The following is a 24069-nucleotide window of genomic DNA, read 5'->3' on the forward strand; positions in this document are numbered from 1 at the left end:
AGGCGGTCCAGGCGAGCGCCCGCCTGGCCTCATACGCGCCGCAGTCCCCCGCCTCCGCTCAGTGCGGCAGCGGCCGCCGGCCAGCCGAGGTTGGCGCCAGAGCCTCCCCCCACCCTCCCGGCGCAGCCGCTGTCCACCTGCCAGCGGGGGAGGGGCGCGGCGGGCACCTCGGGTCAGAGGTCGCCGGGCCGCAGGCAGTCGTCATTCATAAGGCCTGGCGCAGTAAAGCAGGGTCCAAGCCCAGGAGCCTTCTGGGTCTCCTCCAGCCATAGCCAGATCTTCAGGAGGATGCTGGGTCCCCGGGAGTAGGGGGTGGTTGGGAGAGGGCTCTGTGCCGATCCCTTTGCTGGGCATCTACCCTGGGCTTGTGCGCACTTCAGTAGTAAGAGCTGGCACTCCTTTGCACCACGCTCCTATCACGGAGGAACTGGTAGCATCACTCGCACTTTACAGATGAGGAGTCTGGGGCATAGCCAGCCTGGGACTTCCCTTTGTCCCAGAGCATTAAGATGACCATTTTTTCTAGGTGCCCTTTTATTTTTGTTTTTATGAAGATTTTAAGTAATCTCTGCATCCAATGTGGGGGTCCAACTTATCAACCCTGAGATCAAGAGTCCCATGCTTCCCCCACTGAGCCAGCCCTGGGTGCCCCTGGGTGTCCTTCTAAAACACAGCCTGAGGTCAGCTTCTCACTGCCACCCTACTGACATTTGGGGCAGGGTCATTCTTTGTTGGAGAAGGGGGCTGTCTTGTGCACTGCAGGTTTAGAGGCATCCTGTCTCTACCCACTGGATGCCAGTAGGGACCGCCCCCTTCTCCTCCACCGAAGCCATTTCCAGACCTTGTTAAATTGCCGCCTCTTTGAGAAACACTGCAGTAGACCCAAAAAGAAGGTGCCAAGAGGTGAGGGGGGCTGGATGAGCCAGCTATCTTGACTCAGAGAGGCTAGCTGGTGCCAGGCCCGAGAGCCAATCTGCTGCTCTGCCTATAGGCCTCTACGGCCAGAACCCCCTCTGGCAGCTGTCTACTCCCTTGTTCCTAGGGCCACCAGTTTCCGGGAGGTAAGTGGGCACTTCTATGAATTGTGGGGAAATGGCTTACCAGCCAGACCAGTCTACCCTGAGCTGTGAGGTTAGAAAGTAAGGTTAAGTAAAATTTAATAAAAGTGGTGCTGTGGGTGTCCTTGGAGCATGATGTTAACTTCTTCCTGTGGGTCAAGGTCAAAGTCTAAAAAATCACTGGTTATGCTCTATCCAGAACAGCTGCGTTGCTTAACTTTTGACAAAGAAAAATCCCCCCCTGAACCTCAGTCTGGAGTACAATTAGGTAACCAATTAAGACTAGGGTAAGAAGCTAAGCAAGGGGACAAGGGGCAGTCAACCCACTGTCTGGGGCAAGAGCCCCCTCATGAGGAGAGATGGACAGACATGCCTCAGCCCACCTAAGACAAAAGCAGAAACAGTCTAGATGAAGTGCTTTTTATTTTTAGATCAACCAAACATGTTTAATATAAAAACCTTTTAATATACAAACTGCAATCACAATAGCATCCACGTAGCAGCGAGAGGACTGGGTGTGATGGGGGAGCCTGGCAGGGGACAGAAGTTTTTAGGGTCCCTACTGTTTCCTGTGCCTGGCATCTGTCTGTGGCCTGGAAGAGCATGAGGTCTTTGCAGAGGGGGCCTGATGCTGGCACCGACATGGACCGAGCACAGTGGCCTCCCCCGCCCCCCCCCCCCCCCCCCCCCCCCCCCCCCCCCCCGGCAGCCTCCAGGGAAAGCCAGACCTCATTAGGAGAGGGCAGGAAGGTGCTTGGGACTGAGAGTTGGACCATCATTCCTCAGCATCCTGCGGAACACACCTTTGGGAAAAGAGGTCTTCCAGAGGCTGTTGGATTGCAAAGACCTAAAACCTGTCCAGGAAGGACAGAAATTGTGTCCCAGTCCACCTTCTAACCAAGATTCCTTGCCTGTGACTCCAAAAAGCTGGGTGGGTCTGCTCAGATGTTTGGGGAGGGACAGGAATGACAGCCTTTGTCTCAACAGTGCTGGAGCCTGGCCAGGCATTGACCGGGAGGGTCTCAAGGCAGGTGAGTGAGGTCTGGGGGAGGAGCACTGGGCCGGTGGTGCTCACAGGACCGCGGTGGCACAAAGGCCCGCTGGTAGATTTATAGTATGTGTGGAAGAGAGAAAAGACACAAGTCACAAACAACGAAAACCTGAAGTACCTGCTTCTTACAGGCCTGGGCAGTAGAGGGAAGATGATCCTTTTGGGTCAGGGTTAGGAGAGACCTGAGGCCCGCTCCTTCCTCAGAGCCATGTCTGACCCGCCTTGGTGTAGCTGATGGCCCCAAAGTCCTCCAGGTGGCCTCCATGGGACTGTCCGGGAGGCCCGGCTGCCCCCTCCACATGCTCAAGGAGACTGGCCACTGTCCCAGCTGGGCCCACGTTGGGCCCGGATTCCTGCAGTTAGATGCAGTCCATGGAATTCTCGGGGACGAGGCCCGGGATGCAGCCAGGGAGACCCAGGCCCTTGACGGGTGCACAGCTGAGGGGGAGGCCACAGCCCAGGGCAGGGTCCTGGTTCTCTATGGCTTCTAGACTGTCCATGTTGTTGTCCCAGTTGATGTGGAAACGGGTCACGCGGGGGTTTGAGGCCAAGATGTTCCTCTGGAGCTGGGGCAGAGAGAGAGGAGTGTCACCCTTGTGGGCATGCCTGCTCATTACTCCCACCGAGCCGCCCCCCCAGACCCCCTGCCCCAAAGCCAGGAAGATCAGACCTCAACTTATTCCATCTCCACCAACCACCACTCCTAGGACACCAGGGAGGGCCTGTGTGCCCTTAGGGCTGGGACCTATCTAATCTCGATTCTGCAAGGGCCGCTCCTGGGAACAAAAGACCTTTCTCTTCTCCAGTTCTAGTCTGGAGCCGCAAGATCTGAGGATGGCGTGAAATCCTTCAGAAGTGACCTTGGCTCCCAATTCCAATGAGTCAACTCCCCCAGGTACAAGGGAGCCAGCCCGTCTGAGCAGGAAGTGCAGAGAGGAGCCCCACCTGAGAGAAGTCTGGCTTCGGGGGCGGGCTCTCCCGCAGCTCGGGACTCGGGTACTCGTTGTTGACATAGTAGCCCACGCGGATGAACTCCTGGCCGTGGTAGGTGCAGGTGATGAGGACCACGGTCACACCCACGGCGTCAGTCTCGGGGATGAGGGACGGGTTGGGGGCGTCAGCCTAGAGGAAACACATCCTAGGCCTTAGCACTGACCACATAGCCACATTGAGAGCAGGACGACAGTGATTTTTCAAGTGACACGTATTTGAGCCAAAGGTACGTTCTCTGCCAACGGGAGTTCTTAATCGAGTAGGGAAGACAGAATCAATCCTGCGAATGCCTGTAAAATGCTCAGTGTGACAAGTGTGCCACAAAGAAGGAAGTGGTGCTGAGGAGTGTAGTGAGCAAGGGGGGAGGGTAGCGTCAAGATAAGGCTGAACAGGTGGGCAGGTTGGTGGCCAGCCAGCCGGGGCCTTCTGGGCCAGTTAAGGGCTCAGGAAAGAGCAAGAATGCTTAGCAGGAGATAAGGGATAGGTAAAGAAGACTTGCAGGGGCGCCTCAGTTGGTTAAGTAGCCACCTTGAGCTCAGGTCATGATCTCACAGTTCATCAGTCGGAGACCTGTGTTGGGCTCTGTGCTGACAACTCAGAACCTGGGGCCTGCTTCAGAGTCTGTGTCTCCCTCTCTGTCCCTTCTCTGCTTCTGCTCTGGCAGAAATTAAAAATTAAAAAGAAATTGAGTCAACTCTCAGGGCACCTGGGTGGCTCAGTCCATACGTCAGTTAGGCGTCCCACTTGGGCTCAGGTCATGATCTCATGGTTCGTGGGTTCGAGCCCCGCACTGGGCTCTGTGCGGACAGCCCAGAACCTGGAGCCTGCTTCCGATTCTGTGTCTCCCTTTCTCTGCCCGTCCCCTGCTTGTGCTCTCTCTCAAAAATAAACATAAAAAAATAAAAATTAAAAAAAAAATGAAGACAACTGGTGGTGTGGGACACTGTCGCCTGAGGAGGGCCGGATATTGTGGAGGCAAGGATACTGGGCAGGAGGTTACAGCAGTCAGCCTGGAGCAGGCAGAGACTTAAACCAGGAAGTAGAGGACAGATGTGGACAGATTTGGGGGTGTGTTGTTATGAACAGGCCCAGCTGTGTAACTGGTGCAAAATGAAACACGGGGTCCCTTGTTCATAAATTAGTGGAGAGGGGTAGAGGGGCTCACTGGGGCCTGGGTACAGGTGGATGGAACCCCTCCTCACGGGATGAAAGGAGGTGCTTGGACTGCGGCGGGCGGAGCGGAGCGGGAGGAAGGTGAGGATCTGAGCAAAGCCTGCCAAACTTCAGCGAGCGTGAGAATCGCCCTGCACCTGTGCGCCCGCAGCCCCTGTGATACTGGGTTAGAGAGCAACTCCGCAGTGACAGTGAATCTTCATCTGCGATTTCACTTACTCGATAATAGTGATTTGTAACCTCAGGATCGGGGTGCTTTCATAGTCCTCGAGGACATGCACAGAGTGGGGAAAAATCTGAGCTGCCTGATGTACAGGTTCCCAGGTGAGGTCAGAAAAGGTGATGCTCTCGGCCTTAGCTCAGTGCATATTGTAAATGGGCATCCTCCTTGTGGTCTTTTTAATGCCACGGCTCCCACATTTTGATGCTTATTGTTGGTGATTTTGCTGTTTAAAATGGCCACTGGGGGTGCCTGGGTGGCTCAGTCGGTTAAGCCTCCGACTTTGGCTCAGGTCAGATCTCGCGTTTGTGGGTTCGAGCCCCGCCTCAGGCCCTGTGCTGACAGCTAGCTCAGAGCCTGGAGCCTGCTTCCGGTTCTGTGTTTCCTTCTCTCTCTCTGCCCCTCCCTCCCTCATGCTCTGTCTCTCTTTGTATCAAAATAAATTAAAAAAACATTAAAAAAAATAGTTAAAAAAAAAAATAAAATGGCCACCAGAGGCGCCTGGGTGGCTCAGTTGGTTGAACGTCCAACTTCGGCTCAGATCATGATCTCCCAGTTCGAACCCCGCGTCAGGCTCACAGTGTCAGTGTGAAAGCTGCTTTGGATCCTCGGACCTCCTCCCTGCTGCCCCTCTCCCACTCACACGTGAGTGGGTATGTCTCTCTCTCAAAAATAAACAAACGTTAAAAAAGAACAAAAGGCCACCGGGTGGCTCAGTTGGTTAAGTGTCCGACTTCAGCTCAGGTCATGATCTCATGGTTTGGGAGTTTGGGCCCTGTGTGGGCTCTGTGCTGACAACATGGAGCTTGGAACCCGCTTCGGATTCTGTGTCTCCCTCTCTCTCTGCCCCTGCTCCCTCACGCTGTCTCAAAAATTAAAAAAAAAAAAAAGGCCAGCAAGCATAGTGCTTAACGCTGTCTAGGGTTCCTAAGTGCAAGAGGGTGATGATGTGCCTTATGGAGAAAATACGTGTGTTAGAGAAGTTTTTTTCAGGCATGAATTATAGTGCCGTTGGCCAGGAGGTCAATGGGAATGAACCAACAATAATATTAAATAAGAGGTTTAAACATAAACACACAGAAAACAAGATTATGTATTTACCAGCTGACAAAAATAGGACTTGTAGGAACCCAACCCTGTAGTTCTTCCAGGGGCCATGAATGGTTCAGTCTTTGTTAATTCAGCATTCACAGCGACCTTCTAGAACCTAACTCCCATGAATAAGGAGGACTCACCCTGAACCAGTGGCTCGCGGTGACAATACAGAGGTGGAGGAAAAGGGAAATGTATGAGGTACCTCTGAGAGGCCAGACGGTTCTTGAAAGCAGAGCCAGAATTTTGAACCTGAACTTTTGACCACTGAACCACACCGTGGGCTTTCCAGGCAGAAGCGGATGTTTTCTAGGGGTCAAAGCCTCAGGCCTGGTCTTTCTTACCTGAAAGACGAACATGTGTCTCCCTGCCGGAACAGGCCCCACCAGCACGGAGTCTAGGATTTGATCAAACTCCTCACTCTCAGCGGAGCCAACATAAATGATCTTCCACTCTAGGTCTGTAAGGATATGAAGTGTTAGGGACTTGAAATGGCCGGGCAGCATGAAGGCAGGGGAAGGGTCTTCTCAAGTTGAGTTTTGGGACGGATCCTTAATCTATCGGAAGATTTTTCTTCTCAAGAATACCTGGACATCTGCTGGGCACTACTTGCTGGGCACCGCTGCTGCCCTGCACACTGGGATGGGCACGAGCCTCTAATTCTACGGGGGAAGTTTCTCCTGTGAGTCTAGCTTTGCCAGCCGCCCTTGACCCTGCACCTCTGGGGGAACTCGGGGGTCTCAGAGCCCGAGGGTAGACTGTGCGGCAGAGGTTGAACTAGGCACCACGTGACAGAGGCGTGCTGGGGAGGGAACAGCAGGGAATTGGGCCATTTCAGGGCTCTGCCCACTGGGTGCCGGGAGAGGAAGCAGCATCCTCTTTCACACACAGGGACCGGTGCCACCGAACTGAATAGATCCCTCGACAACTGGGGCAGGACAGCAGATTCCAATCCAGCAGAAGAGCCAGCCGGCAGGAGGGGGAAGACGAGGCCACTGGGGGAGTCAGCCAGTCCCCGGGTCTTCTAGATCTGGCACCAACTCACGCCAGGCTCTCAGAGCCTTGGGTGACAGTGACTTAAGTTAACCAATGTGGCACCACAGAGGGACCCTCCGAACCCCAACTCTCTCTTTCATTCCATCCAGGGGGGGGTGGGGGGGTTCTCATCCCTGAGTAGGTTCCAGCAAGGTAGAAGGAAAAGTGCTTAAGGAGAGCCGGCCCATCAAGCGCCGGAAATCCCTGGTCACGGCTGCCTCTTGCAGGAGGTCCAAGTGTATCAGGGGCAAGGTCACGCTAGTACAGGGAGGCTTGGCAGGAGACTTGAAACTTATTTTGGGTTCTTTGAAATCACACAGCCCATAGCTCCAGCAGCCGGGGGCGGGGGAGGTTTCACAGGAAACAAACTGTCGTTGGAGTTGCCCTGTTTCTTGGTCCAGCTGTCCGGCAAGAGCATCTAACTTTGGAAAAACAGCTCTGTGGGCCGCAACCACGGAGGTTTGTCACCTGAGCCCAGAGCTCTTCCTCGATACGCTGATTTCCTGTCCCTTTGCAGTTTCACCCAGGCTGTCTACTCAGGGACCCTTGGCGGGTTTGTGGGACACAGTGACCAGCAGGCTCACTGGGGGCTCGAACTCCAGTCTCTTATTATTTGCAGGGAGCCGTTAAGTCTACTGATTTATCTTTGTTGCAAGTAGTGACATGGCTAGGACATAACAATGCCTTTGGAGGAACAGAAATCAAGCTAGCTCTGCCCTTACCTTTCTAACACAGCTCTAGATTTTAGGATCTTTCCTCCTGGCCTCCCCCGGTCCCCCCAATCACCAGTGGAGTCCCGTATGTGTGCATTTAACTAACGTGCTGGTGGGGAGATAAAAAGGAGACTGAAGTAGAGTAGGCCCTGTGTAGGCCACAGGCACTGGATGTTCAATACTATTGGCAAAACCTACACAAAGACTGGAGTGGGTGCTGACCGGAAGAGAAAACCGGCAGCCAGGCAAACGGCCGCTATGGTGCCCTCAATGCGGGCCATTGAGGAAATCAGAGAGAGAGAGATGGGGCGCCTGGGTGGCTCAGCTGGTTAAGCATCCAGTTTCGGCTCAGGTTATGATCTCATAGGTTCGAGCCCCACGTCGGGCTCTGTGCTAACAGCTACTCAGAGCCTGGAGCCTGCTTCAGATTCCGTGTCTCCCTCTCTGACCCTCCCCTGCTTGCGCTCTCTCAATCTGTCTCTCAAAAAAAAAAAAAGTAACCAGAGAATTAACGGAGGGCCATATATAGTGAAATACTGACTCAAGGGTCAGAGTTGCTGATGAAGTCATCCACGGAAGATAGATGATTGGAATAAGGACCTACAAATTGGATCACCTTAAACTTGCCGAAGTGGTTTAAGCAGAAGCATACTTGAGTGCCTTCATTTTGTAATGTAACCATTCTTCTGAATTAGATGTGGGACAGAAGTCACTAGTAGAGCCCAAAGTCATTCCTTTGGAATACAGGACACAACTATACCCAGGAAATGCAGTGCACCGAACTATTTAGGCAATTTCAAGGGTAACTTGATGGCACTATTTTGTCTTTATGCTCTAACTTCACAATCGAACAGCCGACAACATGCTCCTCTCCACTAGGTATGGAAACAAAACCAAAACTAACAACCTGATTAAAGCCATGTAGAAAACTAGCGTCTTTGATCTAGCTGGAAAATGGTTCCTGCCTTAAAGCAAAACACAACACACAAACACACACAAAACCCACCTACGCAGCAAGCTGTTTTCTGTTTATCACTGCCTTTTTTCACAATCATCTACATGAACCCTGGCCTGACCACGGTGATTGCTGTGGGTCAGGACATCTGGTTCCATGACTTATTCAAACACTGGCTGTTGAATTTCTCAGTGAAACAGTGGAAAAACACACCTAATGTATTAAACACAGATTTATGCCTTGGAAGCATCTATTTTCGGAGCCAGTGGGAAACATGGTCAGCCGATGACCGGGGGTTGGATCTTTTGTCAGATCGTCAGTTGCTAGTGTCAAGGTAACAGGACTGAGATTTCTCCAGAATCTGAGAGACTCCTGAAGCCAAGCCCCCTCCATCTGTTTGAGAGGCAGGAAATGGGTTCTCTCCGCTCCACGGGAAGAAGGCCAGGCAGAGGTAGAAAGCAAGCTTGGCAGGTCAGAGTCATGGCCAGCCCCAGGGATAGAACCAGGGTCTGGATTTTCAGGCCAGAGTTTGCTTTCCAACTTGAATTTCTCTGAGCAAAAGCTTTACGGTCTGGGTGTAATTAAAAGCACTCCCTTCCTTCTCTTTCAAGAGTGTCCTGATGTGGAAATAAATTCTACGGTCAGTTCTATTTATGTCCCACTTCTAAAATAAGGGATGCATTCTTTCTTTCTCAGGTTATAGCACAGGTGGGGAACTGCGGCCTCGGGGCTCAGAGACACACTCTAGTGTCAATACTTCTACAGACTGGCTGTGTGACCCTGGAGAAGTCATCTCATTTCTATTAAAAAAATGACCGGCAGCGGGACTTTTGCCTTTCCTGCTCTGACTCTATAAACAGATTAGTAAAGTAACAGGGCAGGGGTTTTCCTAGGAATAGAAGTACTAGATAATGACTCTGCAACTGTTTTTAAATGCAAGGAGCACAAACAGGCTGTATGAAACCCGATCTCCTGCCTTCTGGGAACTGTGAATCCCTTAACCTATTAGCTCCTTACATCTCCTCTTGGCTTTAAAATTAAATCTTATTCCACAGTGTCATTCTACACTTTAATTATTTATTTACACCCTGCCTTGTTCCAGAAAGGGTTTAACTGGGCTTATTCTATAGTTAGTCATAAGTAGGTTCCTTAGTTTAAAAAGCGGAGAAACCAAGGAGAGACGATGCCTTGGCCCGGCCCAGAAGCACACATTACCTCAAACTTTATCAGCCCCAAGCGGATCCAAGGATCCAAAGGACTGGCTTTTCCCACAAGCCACCCACCCACTTCGGACAGGTACTAGTTAGCGCCCCTGGCAGATCTCTACCTCCTCACTGCTGTCTCTTCTCCTTTAACCATCAAGTGGAGAATTGGTCTAATGGAGTACTTCCTCCCTGAAAGTGGTGGCAAGAGTCCGCCGGGGGCACCCTTAGATTTTTAGGTTTTTATAGATCTTTACTTGAAAGGTCTTTCATTCTTTGTGGCTCCGGTCTTCTCATCCGTGAGATGACAGCCACGTCCACCATTAAAACACCCAGATGAATGAGTACGTCTGTGAAAGCACCTTGGAAAAGATGCACAAAAAGGTCTGACCTCTGAGCCGGTTGTTTGAAGCCAGATACCGTCCTGGTGCAGCCTGGCCCACCCAACTCCCCCACCCCCATCCCACTAGGTCAGACCATCAAAAGTGTTGGAAGAATTGCCTCACATCAGCTGGAACCTGGTGGGCAGACAGTGGGGACCGACTCATGCTCGCCCGGCGATGCCACCCCTCGGCTAGGAGTGTGTGTATCAAAGCAGGAGAGGAGGGAGGAACCGGCGCTGGGGAGATCGGGCTGTAAATCTGCGCTGCCGCCGAAGGTGGACATCAAGAGTGGAAAACAGGGGCCTAGCTAAGGAGGTGGAAGCCAGGTTCTAGGTGTGGGCTTTGGGGAAGAAAACCATCGGAAGTGGGTGGCGGGCGGGGTTGCTTTAAATATCAGCAGGTTAGGGAGGAGACTGGGAGACAACTGGTTAGATAGGGGTGAATAAGGTCTTGCCACGGCTGAAAGGAGTTTCAGAGGGAGAAAGGGTCTGGGGAGGGAGCGTGGGGAACACAGGGTGGCTGAAGTTCTTTGCAGGTTAGAATGGAGGCTGAGATCTCTGCAGAGAAAATAGGTGCCCAGCAGAAGCTCGAGGGGAAAAACGGGGATGATGAGGTCTCCACGGGGGAACCTGGAGTAACCCCGGGGAAGGGGTTGGGTTGGCCATGGGATGTCAGGGGTAGTCCCTACAAGGAGGCCGGGGCTGAAGGGGAGGGAAGGAGGGAGGTCAGGGTTGGAAAGGAGATCGGTTGTTTCGCGGGGGAGGTCGGGGTTGGCCGGGGGGAGGGGGAGCTCCACACAGGCCCAGCCTCACCGTCCGCCAGGTCCTCACTGCACTCAAAGCTGATCTCGAACCGGAAGGGGCTGTGGAAAGGGCTCGGATTCTCCAGCACCGCCACGTTCAGCACGGAAACCTTGGCCATCGCCTTGCCGGACGCGGCAGAGGCCACAGCTGGGGCCGAGCCCGCGCCGGAGTCCTCTATGGTCAGGCGGGTAGCGTTACACAAACCCGCTCCCGCCTCTTCTGTCCGCCGACTGAAGTGCGTATTAGGTCCGCGCGCCTCCTTCAAATAGCCGGCCCCACCCCCCGGCCAATCAGCGTCAACGCTTTCCGGCGGCGCGAGCACACCCTCAGCCAACCCTGGAGTGCGGGTCGGCGCGCGCCGAGACTCCTCGGACCAATCCGTGGAGCTCCCTCTCCGGGACGAGCGAGGGAGGCGGAACCATTTCTAGGCTTCTTTGGGTGTCCCCTGGGAACCAATCCCCAGCGTCTCCGACTCGGATGTCTAGGGAGGGAATGGGTGGAGTCAGAGCGCAGGGCTCCTCTCGGCCAATCCCGAAGGTTCCCGCACCGGCGTGGCTCGCGCTTCGCCCAGTCCTTCCGGAAGACGCATCCCCACGGAGGGCAGCGCCTCCAACTGCCTAGTGGTGGCGCGCGGCGCTCGCTTAAGAGGGCGGGAAGGGCGGTGCCAGCGCCCGCTGTGATTGGCAGGCAGGAGTGTGGCAGGGACGCAGCCAATTCTTTGAGAGATGATTGGCTGGGTTGGTCGCGGGGGCGGGCGGAGAGGAATACTTAGCCGGGGATTCGTGGCAGAGGAGCGGAAGTTGGTTGCCGGCGTGGTGGAGGCGTGCGTGGAGGGAGAGGAGGAGCGTTTGTCGCCTTGGCGTCGGTCCGCAGGTGAGCGTTGCCAGGATCTCTTCTAAGGGGCTCCCGGCCCCTCATACCCAGCGGCGGGGGAGTCCGTTGGGAACTTTGTGAATGTTGGTCACCCCACTCCCCCACCCCCGCCCGAGGGGAGAACGGAGCTGTGGTCGCGCGGCGCGCTTGGGCTGAGGCCCGGGAGTGGGGCCTCTGCGACTCCGCGGGTTCGAGTCCCGCTCTCGCCTTCTTGAGGGCCGCTGGGAGGTTGACAGGTGGACGTCGAGCGCTGTCCGAGGGAGTTGGAGTCCGGCCCCTGCGACTCAGCCCCCAAGGCCACGTCCCCCTCCTTCCCCCGCCCATTGCCCGGGCCCGTGAAAACTTGCCGACGAGACTCGTGACTGCAACAATGCAACGAGAAACTTCTCTCGGCGGCCCCCCACGGCGGGGTCGGACCGCCGTCGCGCCCTGCCGGCCAGACTCTGCTTCCACCCGCGACCAGTGGAAAAATGACACAAGCCGCATTTCTCGTTTCACAGTTTTTCTAGTACGGACGTTAAAAAAAAATGAAATGAAGTTTAATGTTACCTTTCACCCAGTATGGCCGATATAGTATTTTGACAAGTGATGGGTCTCAACAGGACAAACGGGATCTCTTATGTGCTTCTGCAGGGGCTGAGGCTTCGAGGTCCCGAGTGTTTTAGGGTTACAGCTACACTTTCACCGGAAATAGTTGGTCTGGCTTTGGGTTTCATAAAATTGACACTTGAAGGTGGAGATGCACGTGCCCACGCGGTTCGCAACAGGCTGAAAAGTTTTCCCCGCGCCACGTTACACAGCGGTTTTTAAGTGTCCGTGTGAATTAGTTAGAATTAAGTGATGTGGAAAGCTCTGTTTTTTACCGCGGCGGGAACCACCGCCGGGTGTGGCTCCTGTTTTCCTGGCCCGTGTGGGTCTGAGACAAATTGGGTCACTCTATAAAAATAATAATAATAATGGTTTTTAGAGGGCAGAGAGAGAGGGAGATACAGAAGAAGAGGCAGGGCCCCAGGCAGGGCTCGAACCCACCAACCGTGTGATCATGACCTGAGCCCAAGTTAGATGCTTAACCAACTGAGTCCCCCAGGCGCACCCGGATCAGTCCCTCTTAAACATGAGTGGTTTTCGTTTTCTGGAGGAGACTATGGTCTTCCAGGCTCTACAGCCTTGGTTCGCGTCACCTGTCCCGCCCCCCCAGGCCCACCCTCTAACTTCAGTTCAGCCAGACTCTCTTTTTGTTCCCTACGAATCCGGTGCGGCATTTCCAGTGCGGAACCGCTACCCACAACCTCTGCTCCTTGCTCTTGGCATGGCCGGTGCCTTGTCACTCAGGTCTGCCCATTCAGATGTGCTTTTCCCGGAGAAGCCGTTCCGGAGGGGGTCCCCCTGGCCAGTATTCAAACTCCGAGTGTAGGTCTCAACACCAGTTCAGGCTGCTGGCTTTTCTTAGCCAGCCACCACTGTGGTTGGTGTCGGTCTAGTTTGCTGTAAGGCCCTCGTGATGCTAGGCTTTCTTTTTTTTGGTATTTGTATCTTAAAAAAAAAAAAAAATTTTTTTTTGGTGGGTAAATTCATTGAAAGTTTTTTTTCCCTTTGAGATGATTTGGCTGCAAGAAAAATCCACTTTTATGATCGGCTACAATTTCTTGGCGGATTTTTGTGACTGGGAAAATCTAATTCTCCAATTATTTCCAAATGTAACTCAATTGTTTATGTGAATGCTACACTTAATTAATGATGAATGAAGTTGCCATGATGTTGTTTCCCAGACATTTTAATTAAATACTTACGCCCAACTTTGTAGCGTTCTTTTTGCATTGTGGGACTCCCCTCATACCCCCCAACCTTTTCATACCTCCTGAAAAGCTCATCAGCCCCGAGCGTTATGTCTGTGGTGCTAATGAAGAAAACGGCTCCGTCTATAATGAGTCCTCCGTACAGCTGGCGGAATCCTCTCCAGTGTACACCAGACCATGTCGTTGCCCTGCTCCAAACCGTCAAAGGCTCATCAGACTGGGAATGAAACCTAAGATCTTTACTGAGGCTTAGGGCCGCACGGTGACCTCCGCTGACCTCGCCGTCTCCTGGTCTCCCTCCTGTCCCCACTCTCCAGTCTTGCTGGCTTTGCTTACTGTCTCTCAACACACCATGCTTGTTCCTGCCGGAGGCCTTTGCCCTCGCTGCTCCCGCTGCCCGGAATGTGCTGTTTTCCGACAGTTGCACGGCTGTCTCATCCCCATCGTTTCTGGATCAACTACAGTGGCCGCCTCAAGGAGGCTTTCCCAGGCCACCCTAGTTAAGGCAGCTCTTTTTTTTTTTTTAATGTTTATTTTGAGAGAGAGAGAGAGCAGGGGAGGGGCAGAGAGAGAGGGAGACAGAATCCCAAGAAGGCTCCAAAGCTGTCAGTGCGGAGCCTGCTGTGGGGCTCAGACCCAGGAACTGGGGAGATCATGACCTGAGCCAGAGAGAACAGCGGAGGGGGCTTAACCTACTGAGCCCCGCAGGCGCCATAAAGCAGCTTTTCCTTAATCACGGCACCCTGCCGTATTATCTTGATAGCATTCAGGTCGCAAATTGGTTTCAGACTGCTTTTCTCTCCTCATCCCTCAGTAGAGTGACAGCTAGTTAAGGGCAGAGAGCTCACTTGCCTCCCCCTGACCTCTGAGTGTATGCAAAAAATAAATTCCTGTAAATGGCTTAACATGGGCCTGGGATCTGAAAGGCGCTCCATAACATGAGCGCCTAGTGGTGTGTGGTAATAAGGAGGGAAGTCTTTGCTCTTGCGTAATATTTCAGCTACACACACGTTTGGGAAGGTAGAGGAAATGCTATAACAAACATTTTTGCCTGTTGCCCAGCTTACGTAGTCAAACATCAGAGATGCAGTTGAAAGGCCTGTAAACCCCTGCCTCAAACCGAGTCCTTTCCCCTTGTAACTACAGCCCTAGATTCCGTGTTTGCGTTTCCGTGTGCGCTTGTACCACTTAACATACGTGTGTCTTCAAGCAATGTATTATATGTCACGTTCTACAGTCTTATGGAAATGAAATCTGTGCAAAAAAGAGTGACCATAGTAGGCATGGGACTGCTGTCCTTAGGCCTGTTTGCAAGGTTGGCCCCTTGGAATTCAGAAGGGCTCCACCATCCCCTAAAGAGCGGCTCGCGGTGCCTGAACTGTACGGTGTACTCTATGATGCAAGTGTCCTTTTCTTCTGGAGTCTGGTGTTCTGGTACCCGGCTGGCCCCCAGTAAATACCCCGCGCATTGGGTCTCTCATGAGCGTCTGCGGGGGGCGTTATTTCACGTGTGTTGTCACAGCTCTCCTGGAGGAACTAAGTGCATCCCATGTGACCCACGGGCGGAGGATGCCTGGAATCTTGTGCCTGGTTTTCTCCGGACTTTGCACCATCTGCCTTTTCTCTTGGCTAATTTTGCTTTGTACCCTTTCCCTGTAAGAAATCATAGCTGTGTGTAGGCTCTGTGCTAAATTCTGTGAGTCCTCCTTGTGAATCCTTGAACCTGGGATGATCTTGGGGGCCGCTGACACAGTCGCATGCTGGATATACACTTAAAAAGTGAGGCAGGCATGGCACCTATGGCCCAAAATTTAAGGAGGCGTTCACTCTCGAGGTCACACAAGTCTCCAACCTGTACAGCCGTGAGGGTGAGTGCCTTCTAGAATTTTCACTCTAGACGCCTTGCTCGTTCCACTCTAGTCCCAGCCATTACCTCTGAAACTTGCTTTTTTTGTCCAACATGATGCTTTTGCGGTGCCTCTGTGTTTACACATATGTAGTGTTGCTGCAAAAGCATTGTGTTGGACAAAAGTATATTTTCACTGCTGTAGCTGCACTGTCTGATGTGGTAGCCATTTTCTACATGTGACTATTTAGATTTCAGTTAATCAAAATTAAATAAAAGTTCAATTCCCTAGTCACTCTTAGCCATGTTTTTTGTGTTCCTTGGGCACCCTGTGGCTGATGGCTACCGCCTTTGGACAGCGTGGGTAGAGAATACTTCTATGTCACAGAAAGACTTGTTGGACAGTGTTTACGTACCTGCTTGCCACTTGCTTAGTATTCCGGTTGTTTCTCGCTTCCTACTCCTGCAGACGGTGCTTCCGTAGTCATTGTCGTACGTGTCTCCTTGTGCACACACGTGAGGGTGTCCCTAGGATACGGATCTAGGAGTTGAATTGCTGGCTTACGGGAATATCCACCTTTACTAGATATCACCAGTTTGCTCTTCAAAACGGCCATTCCAGTTCTTTCTCCCACCAGCGGTGTTGCTCTTGCTCTGTGTCCTCACCAGTACTTGGTACTGTCAGATTTTTACGTTTTTGTTTTTCTGATGGGTGTAAATTAGTGGTTTCGGTTAGCATTTCCCTGATGACCAGTGAGATTGAGCTATTTATGTCTGTTTATGGACCCTTCGTCTTCTGGGAGTTGCCACTTCATGTCTTCACCCGTTTTCCTGGTGCCTTGCCTTGTCTTCTTGAGCCCAGATGTTCCCCCGGCTGCAACTTGCCTTTTCATTTGCATGGTGTCTTTTGAAGTTCAGAATTTATTGGGGCGCCTGGGTGGCTCAGTCGGTTAAGTGTCGACTTCGGCTCAGGTCATGATCTCATGGTTTGTGAGTTCGATTCCCGTGTCAAACTCTTTGCTGACAGCTCAGAGCCTGGAGCCTGCTTTGGATTCTGTGTCTCCCTCTCTCTCTCTCTGCCCCTCCCATGATCACACTGTCTCTTTCTGTCTCTCAAAAATAAATAAATGTTAGAATTTATTATTAGTATGTTAATGTCATCAGAATGCTCAGTCTACTTAAAGTTTGTGTTTTTTCGTGCCCTGCTTAAGAAATCTTAACCTATATCTACTGTTTTTTTTTTTCTTGGAAGTTTTACTTTTCATATTTAGCTTTTAAAACATCTATCTGGAATGCATTTTTGTTTATGATGTGAGGTGGGACTGTGGTTTTGTTTTTTCCACACAGAAACCAGTTGGCCTGGTTTCCTTTATTGAGTAGTTCAATGGTTTTCAAAACGCGAGCTGCTGGGGATCCACGAGGTAAACCGTTTTCCTGATAATTCTGAAGTGTTACTCGCGTTTCTCGTTTGCGCTGTGTTGCTCTGTGCACTACTGGTAGAATCGCAGCGGTGGGTCAAACTGCTGGTGCCTGAGCACAGGGGTCCGCCCGGGGTCCCCAGACCGTGTGGCAGTGGTCATTGTCCTCGCTGCTGCTGCACGTTCGTTCATTGTTAAAAATACTTTCACTTACGAGTGTCCTTGAGAAGGCCACGCGTTAAAACTTAGCCCTCTGGGGACGCCTAAGTGGCTCGGTTGAGTGTCCGACTTCGGCTCAGGTCATGATCTCACGGTAATGACACAGAGTGTCATTACACTCTGTGCTGACAGCTCAGAGCCTGGAGCCTGCTTCTGATTCTGTGTCTCCATCTCTCTCTGCCCCTCCCCTTCTCGCGCAGTCTCTCTCTCTCTCTCTAAAAAAATAAAAAATAAAACATTAAAAAAATTTAAAGCCGTAGCCCTCTGAGCGAGTCTTCGGACCGCTGCGTGGTGAAGGGGGAAGCTGGCACGGAGCGCTTCTGTGGCTCGCCGAGCGAGGGGGTGCGCCCTTGCACGGCTGTTCGGGCAGAGGCGGAACGGGCGCCTTTTCTCCTGGAGCACCGTTTTTACTTGGAAGAATGACCGACGGCAGTCATTCAGTTAGGATATTTGGCAGATTCAGTTCTCAGAAACGAGTGAAGGGAGCCCGTCACTTCGGGACCACCGACGGTTTGTCGCCAGTGGTAAAATTGGAGCTTTCAAGCCCCAGAACCTACTCTTTGGAAAAACGTTCATTCACCATGGGCCTGATGACTTTGCGATGTTTAAAGATTTTTTTTTCTGGTAAGATCAGTGGTGATATTAACAGAAGATTTTTAAAATACCGTGTAGTGAAGATTTAAAAGAAAATCCTGTAGGAATTCAGTAAATTAGTATTTTCCAATACGCCAAGGGGGCTCAATGTAATGATATGAAAAGTTCATTGATACAGTTTCATATTCCATCTTGTAACTAACTTTTAATTTTTTAATGTTTTTTTAGTTTATTTTTGAGAGGCAGAGAGAAACTGACCATTAGCGGGGAGGGGGCAGAGAGAGGGAGACACAGAATCCGAAGCAGGCTCCAGGCTCCGAGCTGTCAGCACAGAGCCTGACGCGGGGCTTGAGCCCACGAACTGTGAGATCATGACCTGAGCTGGTCAGACGCTCAACCGACTGAGCCCCGCCAGGCGCCCGGACGTTACAAATAACTTGAACACACGACTACTTGTTGAGTTTTGGTATAAGTAACAAAGCAGGATATCCCCAATTAGCTGAAAAGGCTATAGGGGCCCTCCTTTCCTAACTATGTGTGAGGCAGGATTTCCTTCATGAACTTCAACCAAGACTGCAGAACCTGTGTGAGAATTCAGGGCTCTTCTGTGAGGCCAAACACTAGGAGCGTCACAAAATGTAAAACGGTGCTATTCATTTCACTACTTAGTTTTTTAAAAACCTGGTTATTCTTACAAAATAGCTGATTTATGTTAACATCTAATGGATTTATTAGCTAATTTATTTTTTAAATGTTCATTTTGAGAGAGAGAGTGAGTGGGGGAGGGGCACAGAGAAGCGGGGGTGCGTCAGAGGATTGGAAGTTGGCTCTGTGCTGACAGCACTGAGCCCAGTGCAGGGCTTCAACTCTTGAGCTGTGAGATCATGACCTGAGCCGAAGTCGGCTGTTTAACTGACTAAGCCACCCAGGCGCCCCTGATTTATTAGCTAATTTAAAATTTAAAAAAACCCCATCAGCTGTACTTTCTAATTTAGTAATAAATTAACTATAGAAATAAATTATAATTTAGATATAATCCCTATAAACAACAGCTCTTTAGGGTTCTCATTAGTTTTTAAGATTTAATTTTTTTTTAACTTAAAATTTTTTTAAATGTTTATTTAGAGAGTGAGAAAGGAAGAGGGGCAGAGAGAGAGAGAGAGAGGGAGAGAGGGAGGGGGAGAGAGAATATCTCGGCAGGTTCTGCTGTCAGCATGGAGCCTGACATGGGGCTCAAGCCCATGAACCCCATGAGCCGTGAGAATATGACCTGAGCCGAAATCAAGAGTCGGACATTTAACTGACAGCCTCCCAGGCGCCCCTTTATTTATTTATTTTTTTTAAGAGCAGTTTCAGGTTCACAGCAAAATTGAGAGGAGAGCACAGAGATTTCCTGTTTGCCCCCACCCCCCCTTTTCTCCTGCGTCGCCTCCCCGACCCGAGTGGTGTGTTTATAGTTGATGATCCTGCATTGTCACTATCTCCCGAAGTCTGTGGTTTACGTTAGGGTTCACTCTTAGTGTCGTACATTCTAGGGATTCAGACAAATGTATGCCATCATTATAGTCTCAGAGTATTTTTTTCTCTGTTCCCCAAATCCTGTGTGCTCCGCCTAGTCCTCCCCAGCTCCACTCAGTAAGTTTTAAGAGGGTAAAGGGATCCCAGGAGCAAAACCCTTGCGAGCCTCTGGATCAGCCCATCCTTTCGCTAGTGATTTGTAACCTCTGGACCAAGTTTCCATCCAGTCACAGGTCTCTTCATGGGCCTGTTTGTCTCTCTGTGCTGTACCAGCACCACGTTTTCCTAAACAGGACCACGTAACTACCAATCTTCCTAAGGCTAGTTCTAGTACCTAGTTAGTTCTTCATTCTTTTGGAGGTATTGGTTATTCTTGTTTTTTGTTATTCCTCAGAAGGTAGGACACAAATACTTCTTTCCTATTACAAAAGTAATACATGTTTAATGAAATAATTTTTTATTTTATCTTATTTTAAAGTTTTTTAAAAATGTTTATTTAATTTTGAGAGAGACAGATCATGAGCAGGGGAGGAGCAGAGAGAGGGAGACACAGAATCCAAAGCAGACTCCAGGCTCTGAGCTGTCAGCACAGAGCCCGACGTGGGGCTCAAACCCACAAACTATGAGATCTTGACCTGAGCCGAAGTCGGACGCTTAACCGACTGAACCACTCAGGCGCCCCTGAGGTAATTTTTTTAAATGCAGAATTGGAAGAAAGTAAAAGTTACCCACTGTTAAGATTCTGAAGTGTAGCTTTATATTCTGCATATTTTACGTGTGTACATACATATACACGTAACATTAATCTTAAAGATAAAACTGTCAGTTTTAACAGCAAAAATGGGTTTATTTTGGATTAAGAGAAATGCATTTTGGGACTTGCAAGCTGTGACAAGGCAAAACCGTAACCATTGGGCAACTCTGGAGGACGAAGGAGAGGTATGCTCTTATAGAGAAAAGGGGAAGTTGGGAAGGCTGTTATGAACCAAAACTCCTTTGGAGTGAACTGGCAGTCCGAATTATAGTGGCTTTTCATTGGCTGAGTTAATCTGTCTCCTCTTCAGCCGGGCTCTTGCTGAATGGATTGGGGGGGGGTGGGGGGGCGTTGGCTGGGGTAGCAAGTAGTATCCATGTGCAAGGTGCATCCCTTCCTGTTGGGTCTGCAAATGACTGCTAGTGATAGGGAATGAGAGCTCCACCTTCTGGCCTCTTGACTCCATTTTAGTGAGGTTTCCCTTTATTAATTTTCACAATATACACACAGGCATGTGCACGCGCACGCACACACGCGTACACACACACACACACACACACAGTTTTATAGAACTATATATGTGCTGTTTGCATAGAAGTGTCATTTGAAAAGGTGGGTCATGCTTTATCTTTCATCTCTAACTTTTTATACAGAATCATATTAGGAATTTATTTCCATGTCACTTAGTGTTTTTCTGCATCATCTTAAAAACGTATTCATTCATTTATTTATTTTTAAATTATTTAATTTTGAGAGACCGTGTACAAGCAGGGGAGGGGCAGAGAGAGGGGGACAGAAGATCTGAAGTGGGCTCTGTGCTGACAGCAGCAAGCCCGATGTGGGGTACGAACTTGGGAATGGTGAGATCATGACCTGAGCCAGAGCTGGGCACTCGCATGACTGAGCCACCCAGATGCTCCTGCATCATTGTATTGAATGGCTGGATGTATGGTTTTATGTGCATGATTTATGTAGTGATTTTCTGTGCTGAAATCTTTAAATTTTTTTTTTTAGTAATTTTTATTTATTTTTGAGAGAGAGACAGCATGAGCCAGGGAGGGTCAGAGAGAGAGGGAGACACAGAATCCGAAGCAGGCTCCAGGCTCGAACCCACGAACCGTGAGATCATGACCTGAGCTGAAGCCGGACGCTTAACCGACTGAGCCACCCAGGCGCCCCTGTGCCGAAATCTTATTCGTTGTGTCTCACTCACAGAAGTCTGAGCGCCGTGAACCTTCTTGCTGCTAAGTTTTCATGTGCATTTGTGATTCCTCGGGATTGATTCCCAGGAGGGGACTGGTTGGCTTACAATGAGGGCTTGAGGTGCGAGAGGCCGGGATCACTTAGGTGAAGGTGGAGGGTTGTGGAGGACGTGGGACAGGGCAGATGAAAGCGGACGTGATGTAAATGGGGGGGGGGGGAGAAGCCAGCAGGGGCCAGTCCTCATTCCATGACTGGTGTTCAGAGGGGTAAGAGAAGAGCAGAACCGGCCTGTGCGTGTCATGGGGATTGAGGACTGGCCTCCGCCTGGCTTCCCCAGGCCTTCCTAAGAGACGATGGGACAGAGGAGGTTTTCTCCAAGATGGGAGGCCCCCAGTGCCGTTAGCCTTTTGGGGTCTGAAGAGAATCCCCTGTGGCCCCGCATGAAGGCCAGCCTTCTGGCAGAACTCACACGGGCCCACTCCAGACCCTCGCACTGCCTGCACGGGGCCTGTTGGGGCGTGGCGTGCTCAGTGGGGGTCTCCTGTGGTGTGGGGAGCCAGATTGGCCACCCTGTCTGTCGTGTGCCGTGTGGGGTGGTGAACAGTGAAGGGGAGTGGGCAGTTGCAGCCGAGCCCAGACATCCCTAGAAGCAGCCCCTGGGGTCAGAAGACCAGGATGGGGGCCTGGTCCAGCTCTTTCTTTCTAGTCGAGTGAATGTGGGGTTAAGCCATCCTGGGTTTCAGCTTCTGCAGCCATAAAACGGGACTCATACATGACTGCCTTGCCAGGTCACCGAGGGGATTGCCGTGGATGGCATGCAAAGCACCTACAGATGCAGACACTTTGTTGTTGTTGTTGTTGTTTAGTTGGTTTTTTTTTTAATATCTTTATTTTATTTTGAGAGACAGAGTGCAGGGTGTGAGCAGGGAGGGGCAGAGAGAGGGAGACACAGAATGCGAAGCAGCTTCAGGCTCTGAGCTGTCAGCACAGAGCCCGACGTGGGGCTGGAACCCACAAACCTTGAGATCATGACCTGAGCTGAAGTCGGACGCTTAACCAACTGAGCCACCCTGGCACCCCCAGATGCAGACACTTTGAACTTCTCAGTCGTCCTGTTTGAGCAGATCATTATCACTCGAACTTCAGTTTCCTCGTTTGATAAGTAGGGATAAGAATACATGCTTTGTGAGTAAAGGATACAGTGAAAGAACTGGTTGCGTTATAGAATCTCCTCTTATGCTGAGATTTGATTTCAAAATCGGAGCATGAAGTTAAAATCCTGAAAGCGCCCAGACTTGTGCACAGAGGGTCTTGCAGTAAGTCCAGTAGAATTAGCTGCTCTTCCAGCATAGGAGCAGATTGCCTGTTCTTGGGTTGGGTACCCGCCGAAACATTGACCTTTGGTGTCGGGGACTGCGCCAAATTAAACCTCAGCATCGCACACCGAGGGACCCCTCGGAACTGGGAGCGGGGGGGGAATGGCCGACTCGCGGTTCGCATCGTTGGTAACTCTCCTCTCAGGCTCGCTCTGGGTCTTGTGCCCATTTCGGCTTTCCATCCTTTAACAAATATTTATCGATCGCTTACTGTGTGTCAGATGCTGTGCTAGACACTGGGGAACAGCCCTGAACAAAAACACACCATTCTACATAACATTCTAGTTGGGGAGGCAGATAATAAACAAGCAAAGAAGTTTCTTAGTTTGCGAGATCGGAGTACTATGGGGAGACCAACGAAGCAAAATGTGTGGTTTAGGGAGTTCACAGTAGCCGGTCGTAGTTTGAACGGAGTAGCTTGGGAAGCTCTGCCTTTCGTGAGCCCTGCAGGAGAATGAGTGAGTGCTGTAGAATGGCCAAGGCAAAGGCTCTGAGGTCCGCATGTCTGCCCTGTGAGGAGCGCAGCGGGGCTAGAGTGGAGGGAAGCAGGGGGAGAGCCATGGGGATGAGATCTAATGTCATAGAGCCTTGTTGGTCATTGTAGGCCAGTGGGCTGAGCTGGGCCTTTCCTCTGGGCAAGAGAAGAGGCCATTGGAGAGTTTGGAGCAGAGGAGGGACAAGGGAACTAGTTAGGGCAGTGTTGCATTGGTCTTGATGAGAGACCGTGGTGGGTTGAACCAAGGTGATAAGAACTGGATAATCTGAAGTTAGAACCACCATTGCATTTCCTGTCAGATTAGATGTGCGGTTGAACAAAGAGATAAATTCAAGGGAACCCCAAAGGGTTTCTTCTGGAGTCTCGGATGGATTTGCCATTAGCTTAGGTCGGGGAGCCTGTGGGAGGAGCTGGGGGGACACGTTTGGACAGGCTAAGTTTGAAGTCCTACCAGACCCCCAGGGGGAGATGTGGAGCAGGTAGTTGGGTGTATATGAATTTGGAGCTCAAGACCCAAGTTCAGCCTGCAACTCTGTGCTTGGGAGTTGCTGGGTTACAGTTGTTATTCACAATCACGCAGCAAGGCTGAGAGCTCCCAAGGCGTGCGTGTAGGTAGCTGCTCTCACCAGTGGTAAGAGTTGAGAGATGAGAAGGATCCAGCTGCACACTGGGAAGGAGTGGCTGGCGAGGTGGGGAGAGAATCGGGAGTGTGGCATCCTGGACGCAGAGGTCGAAAGCAGAGAGGCACAGAGAGAGATGCTTGCACTGAACGGTCCTCCTCTCTCTCCCCGCACGATGCGGTTGCACCTTGTCACGTTGGAGGATGCGCCATTCCAGCAGCACGTGGGAGTCTAGGAGTGGCAGGTGGGGTGAGACGGGCACTGCTTACAGTGCCTGCACTCTGCTTGACATACAGCTCACGGGGCTTCTGACCTTGACCTGCGCCGTCCTGGCCAGAGACTCGGGCATGCGTCCGGGCGCTGAAGCCAGGTTCCCCGTCTGTAAAATGGAGATCTGAGAACCTCCCCGCTAGAGCATTTATGCGGAATCAAAGAGCAGCCGCGCCGGACGTGCTCAGCCAGGCCCAGGAACTTACCCAGTTCTCCGTGGACGGTAGTGGTTCTGTGACTCAGCAGGCCCCCTCGGTGGGTCCAGAATGCCGCAGTGCAGGCTCCTCACTGTGTCAGCCTCAAGGGGTGCTCTGAGCGATCCACTCACCCGCTTCCCCCCCCCCCCCCCCCGCAGTGAGTCACGCCACTCTGGTCATTCCAAGAAATCTTAATTTCTTTATTGTTTGA

General features: G+C 51.3%; 1 protein-coding gene across 1 annotated transcript; it reads right to left on the reverse strand.

Moving 5' to 3' along the window:
• Positions 1-1759: 1759 nt before the first annotated feature.
• On the reverse strand, positions 1760-11278 carry ASF1B (anti-silencing function 1B histone chaperone). Its single transcript, XM_029917332.1, has 4 exons — positions 10688-11278; positions 5932-6047; positions 3055-3231; positions 1760-2675 (listed from the first exon to the last, which is right to left on the reverse strand). The coding sequence occupies exons 1-4, from the start codon at positions 10794-10796 to the stop codon at positions 2469-2471; spliced, it is 609 nt and encodes a 202-aa protein (XP_029773192.1). The 5' UTR covers positions 10797-11278; the 3' UTR covers positions 1760-2468.
• Between the last annotated feature and the right edge of the window lie 12791 nt (positions 11279-24069).

This window comes from Suricata suricatta, chromosome 12 (genome assembly GCF_006229205.1).
Source record: "Suricata suricatta isolate VVHF042 chromosome 12, meerkat_22Aug2017_6uvM2_HiC, whole genome shotgun sequence".
NCBI lineage: Eukaryota > Metazoa > Chordata > Mammalia > Carnivora > Herpestidae > Suricata > Suricata suricatta.